The sequence below is a fragment of the Megachile rotundata genome, chromosome 1, assembly GCF_050947335.1.
Source record: "Megachile rotundata isolate GNS110a chromosome 1, iyMegRotu1, whole genome shotgun sequence".
Lineage (NCBI taxonomy): Eukaryota > Metazoa > Arthropoda > Insecta > Hymenoptera > Megachilidae > Megachile > Megachile rotundata.
Genome location: NC_134983.1, coordinates 8,047,666 through 8,062,083, shown reverse-complemented (window position 1 = coordinate 8,062,083; position 14,418 = coordinate 8,047,666). Strand labels below are relative to the sequence as shown.

At 32.6% G+C, this 14,418-nt stretch overlaps 3 protein-coding genes across 8 annotated transcripts; 1 reads left to right on the top strand and 2 right to left on the bottom strand.

The window, feature by feature from the left end:
- Positions 1–226: 226 nt before the first annotated feature.
- Arl5 (ADP-ribosylation factor-like 5) lies at positions 227–3,481 on the bottom strand. Of its 2 annotated transcripts, none has more exons than XM_003700730.3 (3): positions 2,963–3,481; positions 1,914–2,358; positions 227–1,839 (listed from the first exon to the last, which is right to left on the bottom strand). In XM_003700730.3, the coding sequence occupies exons 1-3, from the start codon at positions 3,006–3,008 to the stop codon at positions 1,791–1,793; spliced, it is 540 nt and encodes a 179-aa protein (XP_003700778.1). In that variant the 5' UTR covers positions 3,009–3,481; the 3' UTR covers positions 227–1,790. The 2 variants fall into 2 exon arrangements, with proteins under 2 accessions (XP_003700778.1, XP_012134648.1); XM_012279258.2 differs by lacking the exon at positions 2,963–3,481 and adding an exon at positions 2,833–2,944.
- An 851-nt stretch (positions 3,482–4,332) lies between these two features.
- On the top strand, positions 4,333–6,813 carry Pgd (phosphogluconate dehydrogenase). The gene is made up of 5 exons (XM_012279262.2): positions 4,333–4,506; positions 4,834–5,057; positions 5,267–5,511; positions 5,600–6,225; positions 6,314–6,813. Exons 1-5 carry the CDS (start codon positions 4,496–4,498, stop codon positions 6,654–6,656), a joined length of 1,449 nt encoding a protein of 482 aa, XP_012134652.2. The 5' UTR covers positions 4,333–4,495; the 3' UTR covers positions 6,657–6,813.
- Positions 6,814–7,518: 705 nt separating this feature from the next.
- rictor (rapamycin-insensitive companion of Tor) lies at positions 7,519–14,088 on the bottom strand. Of its 5 annotated transcripts, none has more exons than XM_012279264.2 (10): positions 13,990–14,088; positions 12,995–13,158; positions 12,873–12,920; positions 12,358–12,514; positions 9,107–12,301; positions 8,904–9,033; positions 8,468–8,835; positions 8,256–8,358; positions 8,065–8,172; positions 7,519–7,977 (listed from the first exon to the last, which is right to left on the bottom strand). In XM_012279264.2, the coding sequence occupies exons 2-10, from the start codon at positions 13,053–13,055 to the stop codon at positions 7,606–7,608; spliced, it is 4,542 nt and encodes a 1,513-aa protein (XP_012134654.2). In that variant the 5' UTR covers positions 13,056–13,158; positions 13,990–14,088; the 3' UTR covers positions 7,519–7,605. The 5 variants fall into 5 exon arrangements, with proteins under 5 accessions (XP_012134654.2, XP_012134653.2, XP_003700779.2 ...); XM_012279263.2 differs by lacking the exon at positions 13,990–14,088 and adding an exon at positions 13,280–13,421; XM_003700731.3 differs by lacking the exon at positions 13,990–14,088 and having other exon boundaries at positions 12,995–13,273.
- Positions 14,089–14,418: the final 330 nt, after the last annotated feature.

The window sequence follows — 14,418 nt, the reverse complement described above, 5'->3', positions numbered from 1 at the left end:
AAAACGTGGGACAGTTTGTTTTCAACAAATTTCAACATACAATTTTTTTGTCTGCTTATTACAAATCAAAGTTTAGTTCAATTGATTTCACGTTAATTTTGAACCTTTCGTACATATTCTTGTACGTAATAATTATGAATTAACTATTGAAAAGTAATCAAACTATTAACAACCAATTAAAAAACAAAAGTCTTTCTTAATACTCTAATTTAATTAAAGCCGTATATAACGCTTAAATGTGCACAAGTATATATTTGATATCGTGTACTTTTAATATAATAGAATTAAACAACCTTTAACTTCTATTTTGTATTTGACAATGATTATTTAACGGAAACCTTGTTAACGAGGGTGTATATAATGATATTACATATCTCCAGCAATGTATCATAGTTAATACAATCTTCTTTGTTTCTCAATATGAGAAAACTACTGTTTATTTTTATGAAATTTTAAATGTATGATCTCACTCTGACAGTAGACGGCATTTATCTTTCGTACAATGGTTTTAACAATTTCTATAATTATCTTCATACGTTATTAATAGTTTTAAGTTTTAATAATTATTAAATAGTATAATATTGTTTTTAGCTACACGATTGTTAATTATAATCATAAAGTAAATAAAATGAATGGAGGCAGCGACCAATCAGTTGGATATACATTAAAGATATTTTAAAAAATTCATAGTATCTGTGATAAAATAGTTAATGTGTTTAGGTCAAAGTAGGTTCTATATGTAAAAGATGTTTTTCATAATGCTTACACAAAATTTTAGTGTTCTCAACAAAGAACTTTCTCAATGTTTAATTTATATATCACAGAGCAGTTAGTATTCTGCCTTTAGATATCTAATTAAACCAGTTGATTTACTCTGCCACTAAGTCTTATAAGATATTTGCAGTATTAAGAGTATTATCAATTATTTATATTTTCACACAGAAACTTGAAAAATATGTAGTTTAATTGGTGCTAAATCGGAGTTCACTTTTTACAATTATTTACTATTAATGCGGAGTATAAAAAACTATGTACATAGGTATAGCTTTGAAAATCGCACAGGCCAAACAATTTTTATCCGCACATTGACTGAACAGAATAAATAAATAATTCATTCTTTTTGTTTTCTATATAAACATAGGTGGACGGGATTCCGATTACGTTTATATTTTTTTTAAGTATGCATGCAATATTTGAGTTAAAATTTTTTCTGAGTCAAAATAAAATTTAATAACTATTGAATTGTACTCACAGTACTTATAATCACGAATAATTAAAAATATAAGTATAGATAATACATTCAATTTGGCAGTCCCGTTAAAAAATATTTATAAAACATATTTCTAAAATATAGATAAAAGATGTTCATTATACATATTTCTCTTAAAATAACAACATTCTCTGTAAAAGACTTTTGATATTCTAATTTTTGTATACCTTTATAACATGATTCTTTAAATATACCATAAGTAAAAAATAATTAATTAAAATATTATTTCGTTTTTAAATTAGTTGTAATCATTTGCCACCATAATTTATATTACATTAATAGATTAAGATAAAATTTACCCGTCCACCACATAATACACTCAGTATTTGAAGTAATAACTGTAATTAATATATGCAGTTATACTTTATGTTATGTGTGAAGCTAGTGTACCAGTTGAAAAATGATCATTCATTCTTGTCTCATTTGTACAATTGTTAGAGTGGCACAGTAACTCACATTAAACATATACTTTACATTTTAAATATCTTATTACATTCAAAATGAATACTCATAATGTACGTCATGTCTTTTTTAAACGTCCAACAATCCACTCAAGTCCTTGATAAAGCCTGAAACATTGCAACAAATCATTTTATACTATGAACTGGCAATGTTACATAAGTCTGTACAAATAAACTCTCACCCTTCTCCTGTAAGCGCACAACAGCTTTGTATATGCCACTGATGCTTTTTGATTGATGTCAAATCTAGTTGCCTAGAAATTTCAGCAGCTGTCATGCTGCCTTTTAAATCTTGCTTATTAGCATAAACTAACACATTAGCTTTGCTTAATTCTTCATGATTCAGCATCGAATATAATTCTTCTCTTATTACACCAAGTCTTTCTCTATCTGTACTATCTATAACCATAATTATAAACTCGGTGTTAGTATAATATGTGGACCATGCAGCTCTTAGACTTTGCTGTCCACCTAAATCCCACATTATAAAGTGAATATTCTTCCAAACTACTTCTTCAACATTAGATCCAATGGTTGGTGATGTATGAACAACTTCATTCATTAGGAACTGGTATAATATTGTTGTTTTACCAGCATTATCTAAACCTACCATAACTATTTTATGTTCTGAAAAATAAAAACATATAAATCTGTTTAGTGATTGTTTTGTACTATTTTATTATAGACAAGGACTATTAAACATATGTTAACATATGTTAGTATGAAAAGAATGATATGAACTTGAGAAAGTACTTATAATACATGTAAATTATACAATTAATAATAAAAAGTATAAGATATAATTTTGTTCTTTAAATTATGTATAAAAATACGAATTATATGCATACAATTTTATACACTACTATCATTATTATTGTATCATTATTTAAACTTTTAAATTATAAACAAACTATTTTGTTGACTTTTATTATCACATGGAAATACTAGAATACAATTATGAAATTAATGCAGAATTAATTTAATCTAATTAGACTTGTAAATTTCCCGATAAGCGATATGTTAAATTTTACAAATGTATCTGTAAAATTTGCGAACTATCTTTCTAAATATTTGATAAAGGCAAAAGTAAATAAACGTTACTCTTCATTCCTGATTTCAGTGTGTCATCGAATACAAATACATTACAATCACATTACTCATATATCGTGACGAGGAAAAATACATAGCAAACTAATTGACACAATACTGTTAGCAGACATAAGGAATTTACCTTCATTGCCAAACAAACTCCACAATTTTGCAAAGAGAAGTCCCATATTGTTCGAAATACTAAACAACTCAAATACTAATATCTGTTTAATCGTAATTTTGTACAGTCTTATTCTCAATAAAAAAGATGTATTTTGTTACAGAAATAGGGCATCTCATTGTCGTTGGGTTATGTTCACTTTTCTATCAAATACGTATCCAGTGTGTTTCAGATAAATTTGCGTCATTGCTGACACACTACGAGATAAAATATGTACTTAAGAACTGTTACGAACTGCTTAAAATTCACTAATTATACCATTAAAACGAAAGAAACATACGAAGACTTTTCCTAATCTAATCAAGCAAATCGCGACATGTTGCGTTTCCAATTAAAATATCCATACATCTGATCGGCCCAATCATTTTCTGGCGATAACCGAAAGCGCTGTCAGTCTTGTATATGCGTGTTCTGATTGGAAGTAAGATGTTTCTGGTCTAAACCCGCGTAAAGTAATAGCGTACTTTAAAAATCATCAGCTCATAGACAGGTATCCCACGAGATTAAAACTATGTACTCGATTTCGCTGAATCATTGCATACTTTTTTCCTTCTAATCAAAAGAAAAGAAAAAGATATACTACGTGTTCCAGTATTAATGATACAAACAAGAAGAAAATTCTGTGTGCAAAATAGATTCGCATATAAACAAATTTTGTAATATTCTCGGTTTATTTTTTACATTGAATTACTTCACTCTCTGGTGCACCAATACTGGAACACCCTATAAAAATTCTAACTCATATAATACGATAATATTTCGTTGTCCGAAATGTGACTTTGCACTTTGGCATTTTAGAACTTCGGGACTTTACAATTTCAGTATTATAGAATTTTGGGATTTTAAACTTTGAAATTTTTGAATTTTGGCACTTTTGGACTGTGAAATATCGAAAAGTAGGATTTTGTAATTTCGAAACTTTGGAATTTTGAAGTATTGTAATGCTCTTATACAGGAAAATTAAATAATGCTCTTATATAGGAAAATATAACCCATCGTCAATCCGGCGATGAAAAATTTTCGTAGTAGCTTACTCCCTTGATACTCTAAGCCCGAACACGTGTTTATTTTGCTTAATGATTAATTTAAATTTGATTCAAACATGAAAGCATTAAATGTAAATTTTTCTTTTGCTTGAAATATAACAATCTTCTACAAATCAATGCTTTTAATACATCATTTTAAAAATTAGTACAAGTAATTTAATTTTGTAATCAGTATAGATGCTGAAAAAGAACAGAATCGGTACAAATGGTCACTTTAATGATAAAAGTTATGAAACTTGTATAGTAGCATTCACATAGTGTTGACTCCATGCTGACCTTGGAGAGCACTGCGATTGGCTTACGAAACGTCGGCTGATGTCGAAGACTGCTCGAGAATGAATGTTCATTCTTAATCTTTGCGGTATACACGTCCGACCACTTGTTGCTCTTTGATATTTGAAGAGGACGAATTATATTATACTTTTGCACGTATTAACTATTTATCAAAATGAGCAAACCGTAAGTAATTTCTTTCTTACTTTAAAGAAATTTAAAATTTAAAATTAAAATTTTTACAAATAATGTAAATATTATAGATTTTTTTTAGTTCATTTTATGAAACCATTTTGTGTAAATTGATTTAAATAAATATATTTATATTTTAATGAAAACGGCAAATAAAGTGATCTTATAAAATAATTCATATAAATATATTATTGTGTTAAAATCAATACAAAAAATATTATGTAATATTTAATATTTATGTAATAGCATACAATATAGTGATATGTATATTAAATATGTAATTGGTATATAATTTTCATTTAATTTTGTCTTATTTTGTAGCGTTGCAGATATTGCTCTCATTGGCTTAGCCGTAATGGGGCAGAATTTAATTTTAAATATGAATGATCATGGATTTGTTGTTTGTGCTTACAATCGTACAACAGAAAAAGTTAAATCTTTCCTAGAAAATGAAGCAAAAGGCACAAAAATTATTGGTGCATATTCATTGAAAGAGATGGTAGAAAAACTAAAATCACCAAGACGTGTGATGCTCTTGGTAAAAGGTAAGATGCTATTACAAACAATAAATTTCACAACACAAAGTCATGACCTTTAATAGAATACAGTTGCTTTGACTTTTTATCATTTCAAAGTTTGTATATTATAAATCATTGATCTGTAATAAGTAAGGCTATATAAGATATATTTTATATTAATTTTTATTGGTTATACAATGGAAGAAAATGATATTAATAATTATTTATTTTAAAAGCTGGTGCTGCTGTCGATGCATTTATTGAACAATTGGTACCTCTGTTATCTCCGGGAGATATTATAATTGATGGTGGTAATTCTGAATATCAGGATACCGAAAGAAGAACCAAAGAGTTAGATAAGAAAGGAATATTATTTGTCGGTAGTGGAGTTAGTGGAGGTGAAGATGGTGCTAGATATGGACCATCTTTAATGCCAGGTGGAAATCCAAAAGCTTGGCCATATATTAAACCAATCTTTCAGGTATGAAGATTTACACATAAATATTTATTAAATAATTTATTGATACGAATTTGTTAAACATTTTAGCAATAAAATATAAATTTTTTAGTCAATAGCTGCGAAAGTCAATGGAGAGCCTTGTTGTGATTGGGTTGGAGAAACAGGTGCAGGACACTTTGTAAAAATGGTACACAATGGTATTGAATATGGTGATATGCAACTGATATGTGAAGCATATCATATCATGCGAAATGGTTTGAAACTCAATCCTGAAGAGATGAGTAAAGCTTTTGATGATTGGAATAAAGGAGAATTGGATTCATTTTTAATTGAAATTACTCGTGATATTCTTAAATACAAGGATCAAAAAGGTTATCTACTAGAGAGAATTAGAGATACGGCTGGACAAAAAGGAACTGGAAAGTGGACAGCTATTGCTGCATTGGATTATGGAGTACCTGTAACACTAATTGGAGAATCAGTTTTTGCTAGGTGTCTTTCTGCTTTACAAAGCGAAAGAATACAAGCAAGTTCTGTATTAAAAGGTCCTGATACTGTATATCAGGGTGATAAGAAACAGTTCCTAGAGCATTTGAAAAAAGCTCTTTATGCATCAAAAATTATTTCTTATGCACAAGGATTCATGTTATTAAGGGAAGCTGCTAAAGTTCATAACTGGAATTTAAATTACGGCGGTATTGCACTTATGTGGAGAGGAGGATGCATTATAAGAAGGTATGTTAGAGTGAAATAGTATTAAGGTCTGAGATTACTGAAATAATTTTTGTAACTTTTGACTGTAATTTTTTATTTTCGTATCCAGTGTTTTCCTGGGAAATATAAAAATAGCATTTGACAAAAATCCAAAACTTTCCAATCTGTTACTGGATGACTTCTTTGCAAATGCCATGAAAGAATGCCAAGCCAGTGCTAGAATAGTAGTTTCCACAGCTGTATCTCTAGGCATACCAACACCTGCGTTGTCAACTGCTTTAGCATTCTATGATGGTTATAGAACTGCTCGCCTCCCAGCAAATTTACTTCAAGCTCAACGAGATTATTTTGGGGCTCACACTTATGAATTACTTGGTGAAGAAGGTAAATTTGTACACACGAATTGGACTGGACATGGTGGAAATGTCTCTGCTTCCACATATGATGCATAAAAATAGATAAATACTGTTTTATAATGTACATATGATGTGAAATTGAGGTTACTGTTGATGTTGTTAAATGCTGTTTTATATACATACTATGTATAAATAAATGCGAACATGGGTAAATATTAATTTTGAATAAAATACAAATTTATTTAAGAAAATACGTCAACTGCATCTCTATATTTAATTATTAAGTCCCTTCCTACTGTATTAGTTAATATTATTAGGAATTGACCTTTACATTCGAGTTCATATTTGTAATGGAAGTTCCGCAGCCATTTACATGTAAAAAAATTTAAAACAGCAGTCCATTATATAGTATTGAATACAGAAGCTGAAATCATTTTGGAAGCATAATTCTTACATGTATTTTCAAATCTACATTCTTGCGCGGATTGTTCCAAAACGATACAGATGTTGCCATCTAATAGTGTGGAGAAAAACTAGAGAAACGTAAATTTGCCAAAACCATTCTTACAGATATCTTCTTTTGCAAAAGTTGGTCAATATTGGAGCATAACGGTTATCCGAAGCTTTGCTAAATATTTTACGATTTTAGCGAGACTGATAAAATACCGGTTTAGGGCTGCGCAGGGGGTCAAGGTTTTCATGAGATAATCGCGGATCCTGGGTAACAAATTTTCGAACAAATCAAAATTGCTCCAATTTAAAAACTAATTACGTTATCATTTAAAGTAGTCCATTTGACTTTTCTGAGTTAAGCCTCTTTGTAAAAAATTTACTGCGCATGTCTATCTCTTATACGGTTTAGGACTGTGCAGGGGGTCAAGGTTAACCGATTAATTCCCCGTGCATAGCACGGGGCGTTCTACAAGATGGTCCACTAGTCCTCGTGGTAATAATAAAATTATTATTCGATTTGGGCAGTGTAATTTATTCCATACTTCGTTATTATTTTAATACAAAATATTTACAATTACTTGAAAGTCGAGGACTAATCAAGGCTGATGGCAGTGTTTGTACCTGATACTTTTAACAATCTGTCGGAACTCTTTGACAGGCGTAATCTTTCTTCCGGTTTTAAAATTTCGGCAATAATTTTTTCATCACTTTGACGTTCTTGTTTACACGAGAACTCTTGTGTTTTTTTATTGTATTGTTTTGTCACGCAAGATTCACTTGCTGCCTCCTCAGCAACTGCATCCAGTTGTGTTACTTGAATCTCAGAAAACGTAAGTCTTCCATTGATTTTAATTTCCGAAGGCACATGGGAATTGGATTCAAGTGCCGCAGAAACGGGTGATTGCAATGATTTATCGTCATTGTCATCGTGTACTTTTAGAACATTAGCTGCTTCTACATAAAGCTGTGTTATGATATTAATATTAAAAATTTATAGCGATTATATTTTATAATTCATGCAGTATTATAATTTGTTGTTGTGAAAACTTACGGCATCAAACGTAGAATCTAGAAATAGTTCTTGTAAAAATCGCCGTGCTGGCATTCTATATGTACCACTACCTAAACGAGCAGCTACATCTGAAAATAAACAAGTATCCTACGACAAAAGATGTAACCACAAATTCAGAATATTTTAGAATACATTATTTTCGTCACTTAATGCTGAATTTCAGAAAGTACCTGAAACTTCTCTGAATGCAATTGTCTTAATCTAAGCAAAGTTTGTCGACTATGTCGGTACCATATAGGGTTTGCTAACCGTTGTGCATGCCTAAGTATTTTCCTAAATACATAAAACAAGTATCGTTAAAATCAATATGCGCTCGGCATGTCTGGGAGCAATCTGGTTTCTCCCTTTTTGATGCACCACTTTAATCAAAGAATTAGAATACCTCTGCAGTTTTGCGTCTTGTTCTGAAAGCGAATCTTTGCTGCTTTTACCAGGTTGACATATTAAACAAATGCGATAATGCTCTGAGTCTACGTCGGATTCTGAACAGGATTCTTCATCTACTTCCGTCGTTTCTATATCAGACTTTGGCGCATCGTCTGTTATGGTTGGAACCGACGACTGTGGTAATTCCGGAAAAATAGTAATAAGTCTCTTTGGAAGGGCTATACCCATGTAAAATAAATTATCATTATTATCTTCAGGGGGTGGAGGTGTTGAAGTGAGTAAATGTTGTTCCCCGATCCAACTACGAGATGAATCAAATTCTGATAAACTTTGCAATGAAAGTCGACCATCTAAACTATACATCTGAAATAAAAATTCAACAACTTAGTAAAATAATTAATAAAATAAAAACCGCAGTTTAAAATATTTACCTCTAAGCTGCTATGGGAATAACTAGGTCTTCGATGGCGCTGTAAAATACGAATTCTTGCATATCCCTCAGCATCTTGTTGGCTTAATCTTTGAATACTTGATACAGGGCTTGGCGTTTCTCCTCTTTCTCTGTTGAAGTATAACGAGTTAACATTATAACATATAATGAACTAGTTTAAAATTACTTTTAAGCAATTCTTACAGTAGAGCATAACGCCTAGCTTCGAGATCTGTAGCTGCACTTTCAGATCGGTTTCTGGTTCTTCGAGCTACCGGTTCAGGTAATTCTGGTTTGCCATCGCTGAGACTCCGATGATGTCGTTGTATAGGAACAGGACTGGGGGCTGGACACCTACTTGTAGGAGGAACGACTGGCCAATGATCTCCGCGTCTATGTCTAACGCATGGCCAGTCAAAAATTAATAATGCATCTGCACCTGCACGGGTGGTACCAATAAGACTTAGGGCATACATAGCCGTTGCTCGCACCACGTAATACGGACATGTTTCTGCTATGGAAGTTATTAATTCTAAAATTCCTAAATGGTTCAATTGTTCAACGCCTGTTGCCGAAGATCCCACATGACCCAGCACCCATAATGCAGACTTTACTTTTAAAATCCTTTTATTTAAACTTGTAGCTTGATCATCTCGAGATTCAGTCTCTAATCTCCAACTCCTTTCTGGAGTAGTACGTCTGGAATCATCCAAACTTGTTTTTCGGCGAATATCAACTAAAGAATCAACTTTTTGCGTACTATATGTGTCCATGCCCTCTATAGTTTCAGCATCCATTATTGTCTCCAATTTATTCGATTCTACCGTTTCGTCGGTGCCGGATTCTTCTGACATGGCGTAAACGTCATCGATGACAGAGCGATTTGTTTTGGTACACCTTGAATTTGACTCCGAATCTCTACCACCGAACTCCATTTTAAACCGTTGAATGACTCTTGCAAAGCGTTGTATCACGTTTCGACGCAACAACAATTGCATGCCTAAGTCGTGTTGCGCCAATTGACCTAACAAATGTGGTAAAATAAACACATTGTGAGGCGTTATAGGAACGTTAGTTGTTCTTCTGTGGTAGCTTCCAGTTTCATCTCTTTGACGACGAGTTAAAGAGTCATGTATCTCTCCTTCTATTAAACCAACATATCTCTCGGCAAAACCTCCTGGACAGATCCATTTCTCCAATTCTTCAGCGGGAGACGAAATTGTTGTAAAACCCTGATGAATAGAGTAAAGTCTAATTTTTAACAAATATCCTTTATCACCTAACTCTTCCAACCACTTATCCCAATCTCGAGTTTGACTTCCTTGTTGCAACATAGCCTCTAAATATTCTGGTTCTTCGCAAGCTTCGTGTAACGCTTCCAAAGCAGTCAGTGCTACAGTTTTATTGGAATCTGATAACCGATTCAACAGTAATGCTATTGCCCAGCGATAAGCATCAATCATTCTGGCTCTGAGTATTAATCTAAGGAACTGTGTAGCATATAGACGTGTACTGTCTAATGTCGCTTCCGTAATAATTTTAGTTAATACTTTTCTATTAGGTCCATCCCTAGTATAATCTAAACTTGAAACTATGAGTTTAACGTAACAGTCATGATTAGTAGCTAAAGCCAAGTCTTGCAACTTTTCTAATAAATTAAATCCTTTTAGAATCACAGTCCCTTTGGCTGAATGGCTCAATTGTCCAAGAAACAGAAAATACTTCTGACAACAAGTAGTGGACATGTGACGAGGAGAGAACAAACACTCGTGAGCGGATTGAGCTGTTCGTATGCTAGATATTTGTTCAGCGACGTCTCCAATTAATTCATTTAATAATTTTGTACCCTCAGGTTCGTGAAGTTCTAGCAAACAATTTAATAAATCACAACCAGCTAATGTTGCTTCTCTTGCTAAATTAGCGTTTGTTGCTAATTCCACTCTGCTATATGCGTTTGAACATGGCTTAAAATAACGTACAAGCCTTTTCATAAACAATCTGTGATCAGAATCGTGAAGTATTCGCATGGTATCTTCGCGCGAGCGTAAAATAGATCGCACTACCGGCCAATTCCAAGCAAGAGCATCTTTAGAACTGAGTACTTGAGCGTCCTTGAGAAATGGTGTGGTTGGTGATTCTCTGCGTAACCAGTGTCTGTTAGATGTTCGTTGACGTCTTGGTAACGTTGGCCTTAACCAAGTACCTGCTTGTAAAAGCTTGTCAAGAAATAAACTTGCAGGTGCTGGTCTTCGACGCATCATTGTATGCATCCGTTCCAAAATTGTAACAGCTGCTAAAGCTTGATGTTTTCCGGCACTTGCATGTTCCAATAAATTTGGTAGAGGAGGAGTAAGATCACATACCTCGGAAGGTAGAAGAGAATGTGCAAGATGCAGTAATGCACCTAGAAGGACAGCTGCACGTAAAGAAATAAACGTGTCGGTAGAAACAATAGTTTCTGCCAAAGCACGATGTAAACCACATTCTAGTAAAGCGTAAACCAATAATGCTAAATGTATTTCTGTAATATTTGGACAGCGTGATGATAACGATGGTAGAATATATTTTCCTTCGGCTGCGACGAAGCCTTCTGACAATTTCCATGAATCACGTGCTCTACTAGGATCTACTGCTGCAAGAGCAACATCAGGTTCATCCGTCCAAGTAGGTAAAGGTAAGTTCAACAATTCATAAAGTAATTCTAAGACAGCACCTCTTACTTCAAGTTGTTCAACATATAGTATGTCTGCTATAGCTTTCAAGCCTGAATTATCGTCAGGTCGACAAAAATGTAAAACTCCCGAATAAGACCTCAGTATACTTAACAATGCTAATTTACTTGCTGCAAATCTTTCTCGTTCTTCTTTTGTTCTATCTATACTTGATGAATGAAGCTCGCAATAAGGAGCCGCGAAACATAAAAGAGAAACGCTAGTCCTAGTATCAGGAGTGTTTAATAATTTTAATAAAACTCCCACAATAGATTCAATTACTGTAGGGCTTTGTCCAGTCATGGCAGCTCTTGCAAGAGCACCAACACCTCCACAACTAATTAACAAATTTGAATTTAAAATACCTAACTCACAAAGAGTTGCTAAGAATGCTCGAAATGCTCCATCTTTCTCTTCAACTCCACCATTTGTTAAACTGACTAATGATCTTGCTAAAATAGGACTAAAATGTTTTGGTGCCAATACTAAAATTCTTCTAACAAGTCTAAGAGCTTGCATCCTTTCCATTTCATTTCGTAAATTAACATCCATACTACGAGCCACAAAGTATGGATATTGTAATTTATTAATTGCAATAACATCCTGTTCCTTTTTGAGCATATATCTTACAGCTCGTAGAGCAGCAGCACGAACTTGTGTTGCTTCATGGACAAGACCAACTCGCAAGCTATAAAATAATTGCTTAGTAATATATAATATTAACTGAATATTATATAATCTTACCAGCAAAATATGTCATTGATACTGTATCCATATTCTGGAGAATCATTTTCACTAATTAACTTAACAATGGCATTAAGGTATGCCAATTTTTTAATGCTTGGAACATTGTGACGTTGACAGAGATTGGTCAATACTTCCTTGACATTTTCTTTCAATCCTATAAATAAAACTTACATTTAATGAGGTCTCAAAATACATATTTTGATAATGCTTTCAATTCAGAACACAATAACAGATATTTTTATACCTTCGATAGTGATATGTAGTCAAAACATTGCTATCTGGTATATTAAACACCTTATAAACATTGACATTAAAAAACACTTCCAAACTTTTTATCAAAGAAAATTAGTTGACTTTTTTCAACTTCTTGTTTCATATGTTATTTATCATTGCAATGCAACATATACTTTAAAAGTAAATACGCATATACAATCATAAACTGATACAAATGAGTCACGTTATCAAAGTGCTATTGGATACAAAAATTGCAGATTACAGGTTAAGTTACTAACCTCTTGACAGATCAAGTTGCACGCAACTGTCTTCACTCTCTTGACGGCCTATAAAAAGAACATATGAATAGAAAATGATAGAGTTTCAAAATAAGCGAATTGACAGCTAATGTTTAACGTACTTCGGTGAGACCTGCTCGTCCGAAGACTTCTACCCCAAATCATCCAACTAGAAATTGCCATTTCTTTACCGGGTGCTACCCACGATGACAATCAACACTTTTCGTCCGATTGTTAAGATGAGTCTTTTGCGTGATATATGTCATTCTTACTGTTAACCCAAAGCCTGAAGCAGTATAAATGCACTACTGATAAATCAAGTGTAACACGAGTCAAGTGTTACATGCGAACGTTGCACTTAATGTACACTCGGGTGCAACGTAGGCTTCCTTTGGCTAAAAACAAACCTAAGGGGAAGAGAATCCCACCATTTGTCCTCTGATTTTGAGAGATCAAATGCGCACACTTGAAAATTACCAAATTAGCAACTTTGTAAGTTTGACACAAATTTGACAATTCTCAAAATTTAATATAACTTTTTACATTTAAAAATTCAAAACTTTATAAATTTGAACATTCTGAAAATTTTTAATTTCAACATTCGAAAATTTATACAATATAAAGTTCATAGATTTGAAAATATGATTTCGTAATTTAAAAAATTTGTAGTTTGTAAATTAAATAAATTTTCTTTTTTCATTTAGCACATATTTATAGATATTGTGGCGGGACCCTTCCCCACATCGCCATTTTCCCTAGGAAAGCTACATTTTAAAGAATTTGCAACAGTTACGGTAACATGCATTTTTGCTACAAATTTTCCATAAATTCTTTTTTTAAATACTTTACGTCGGTATAAATGTTATGTTATTTCTGCATTATTAAAATAATTAGCTAGAAAGTTAGGAAAATCTTAGCGAAATTTTAGTCGAACAATGAATTTTCATTCATTTTATGTACGTTAACTCTAATTGATTTTGTATTTTTCGTAACCAAGAGTAACGCGTTTGCATTTTTATGGCACTCAGGATATCAAACGTGCATATTCGGTGACCTTTTAGTTTATATATCTCTTCATATCATTACTTCTTTTCTCAATGCATACATTTTTGTTTACCTTATGGATGACTAATGAAATACAAAGTAAATCATGTAGTGAGCTGCGCAAATATCAGCTTTTTAAGCTGCGCACAATACTATCACAGTATATACTGTACTACCAATGATGAGATATTGGACGGTGGACGGGTTTTTGCCCACATACGCGAGAAATGCAGAAACGTACGCAGCGTATGTATTTAGTGGCACCGCTAGATGGCTTTATTATATATTTTGCTTACAGTTATTATAGTACCTTTCCTTTCCATCAGCTCCTCAAATATGAAAATATGTATATAATGTAATCTTATGCAACCTATACATTCATATTTCTCAACCAAATTATAAAAATTTTTGAAAAATAATGAGGGGTGATTGAGGTACCCTATTTTATTGAAACTTGTATTTTACTGAGACTAAAATTGCCGCGCATGCGCGAAAAAACCCG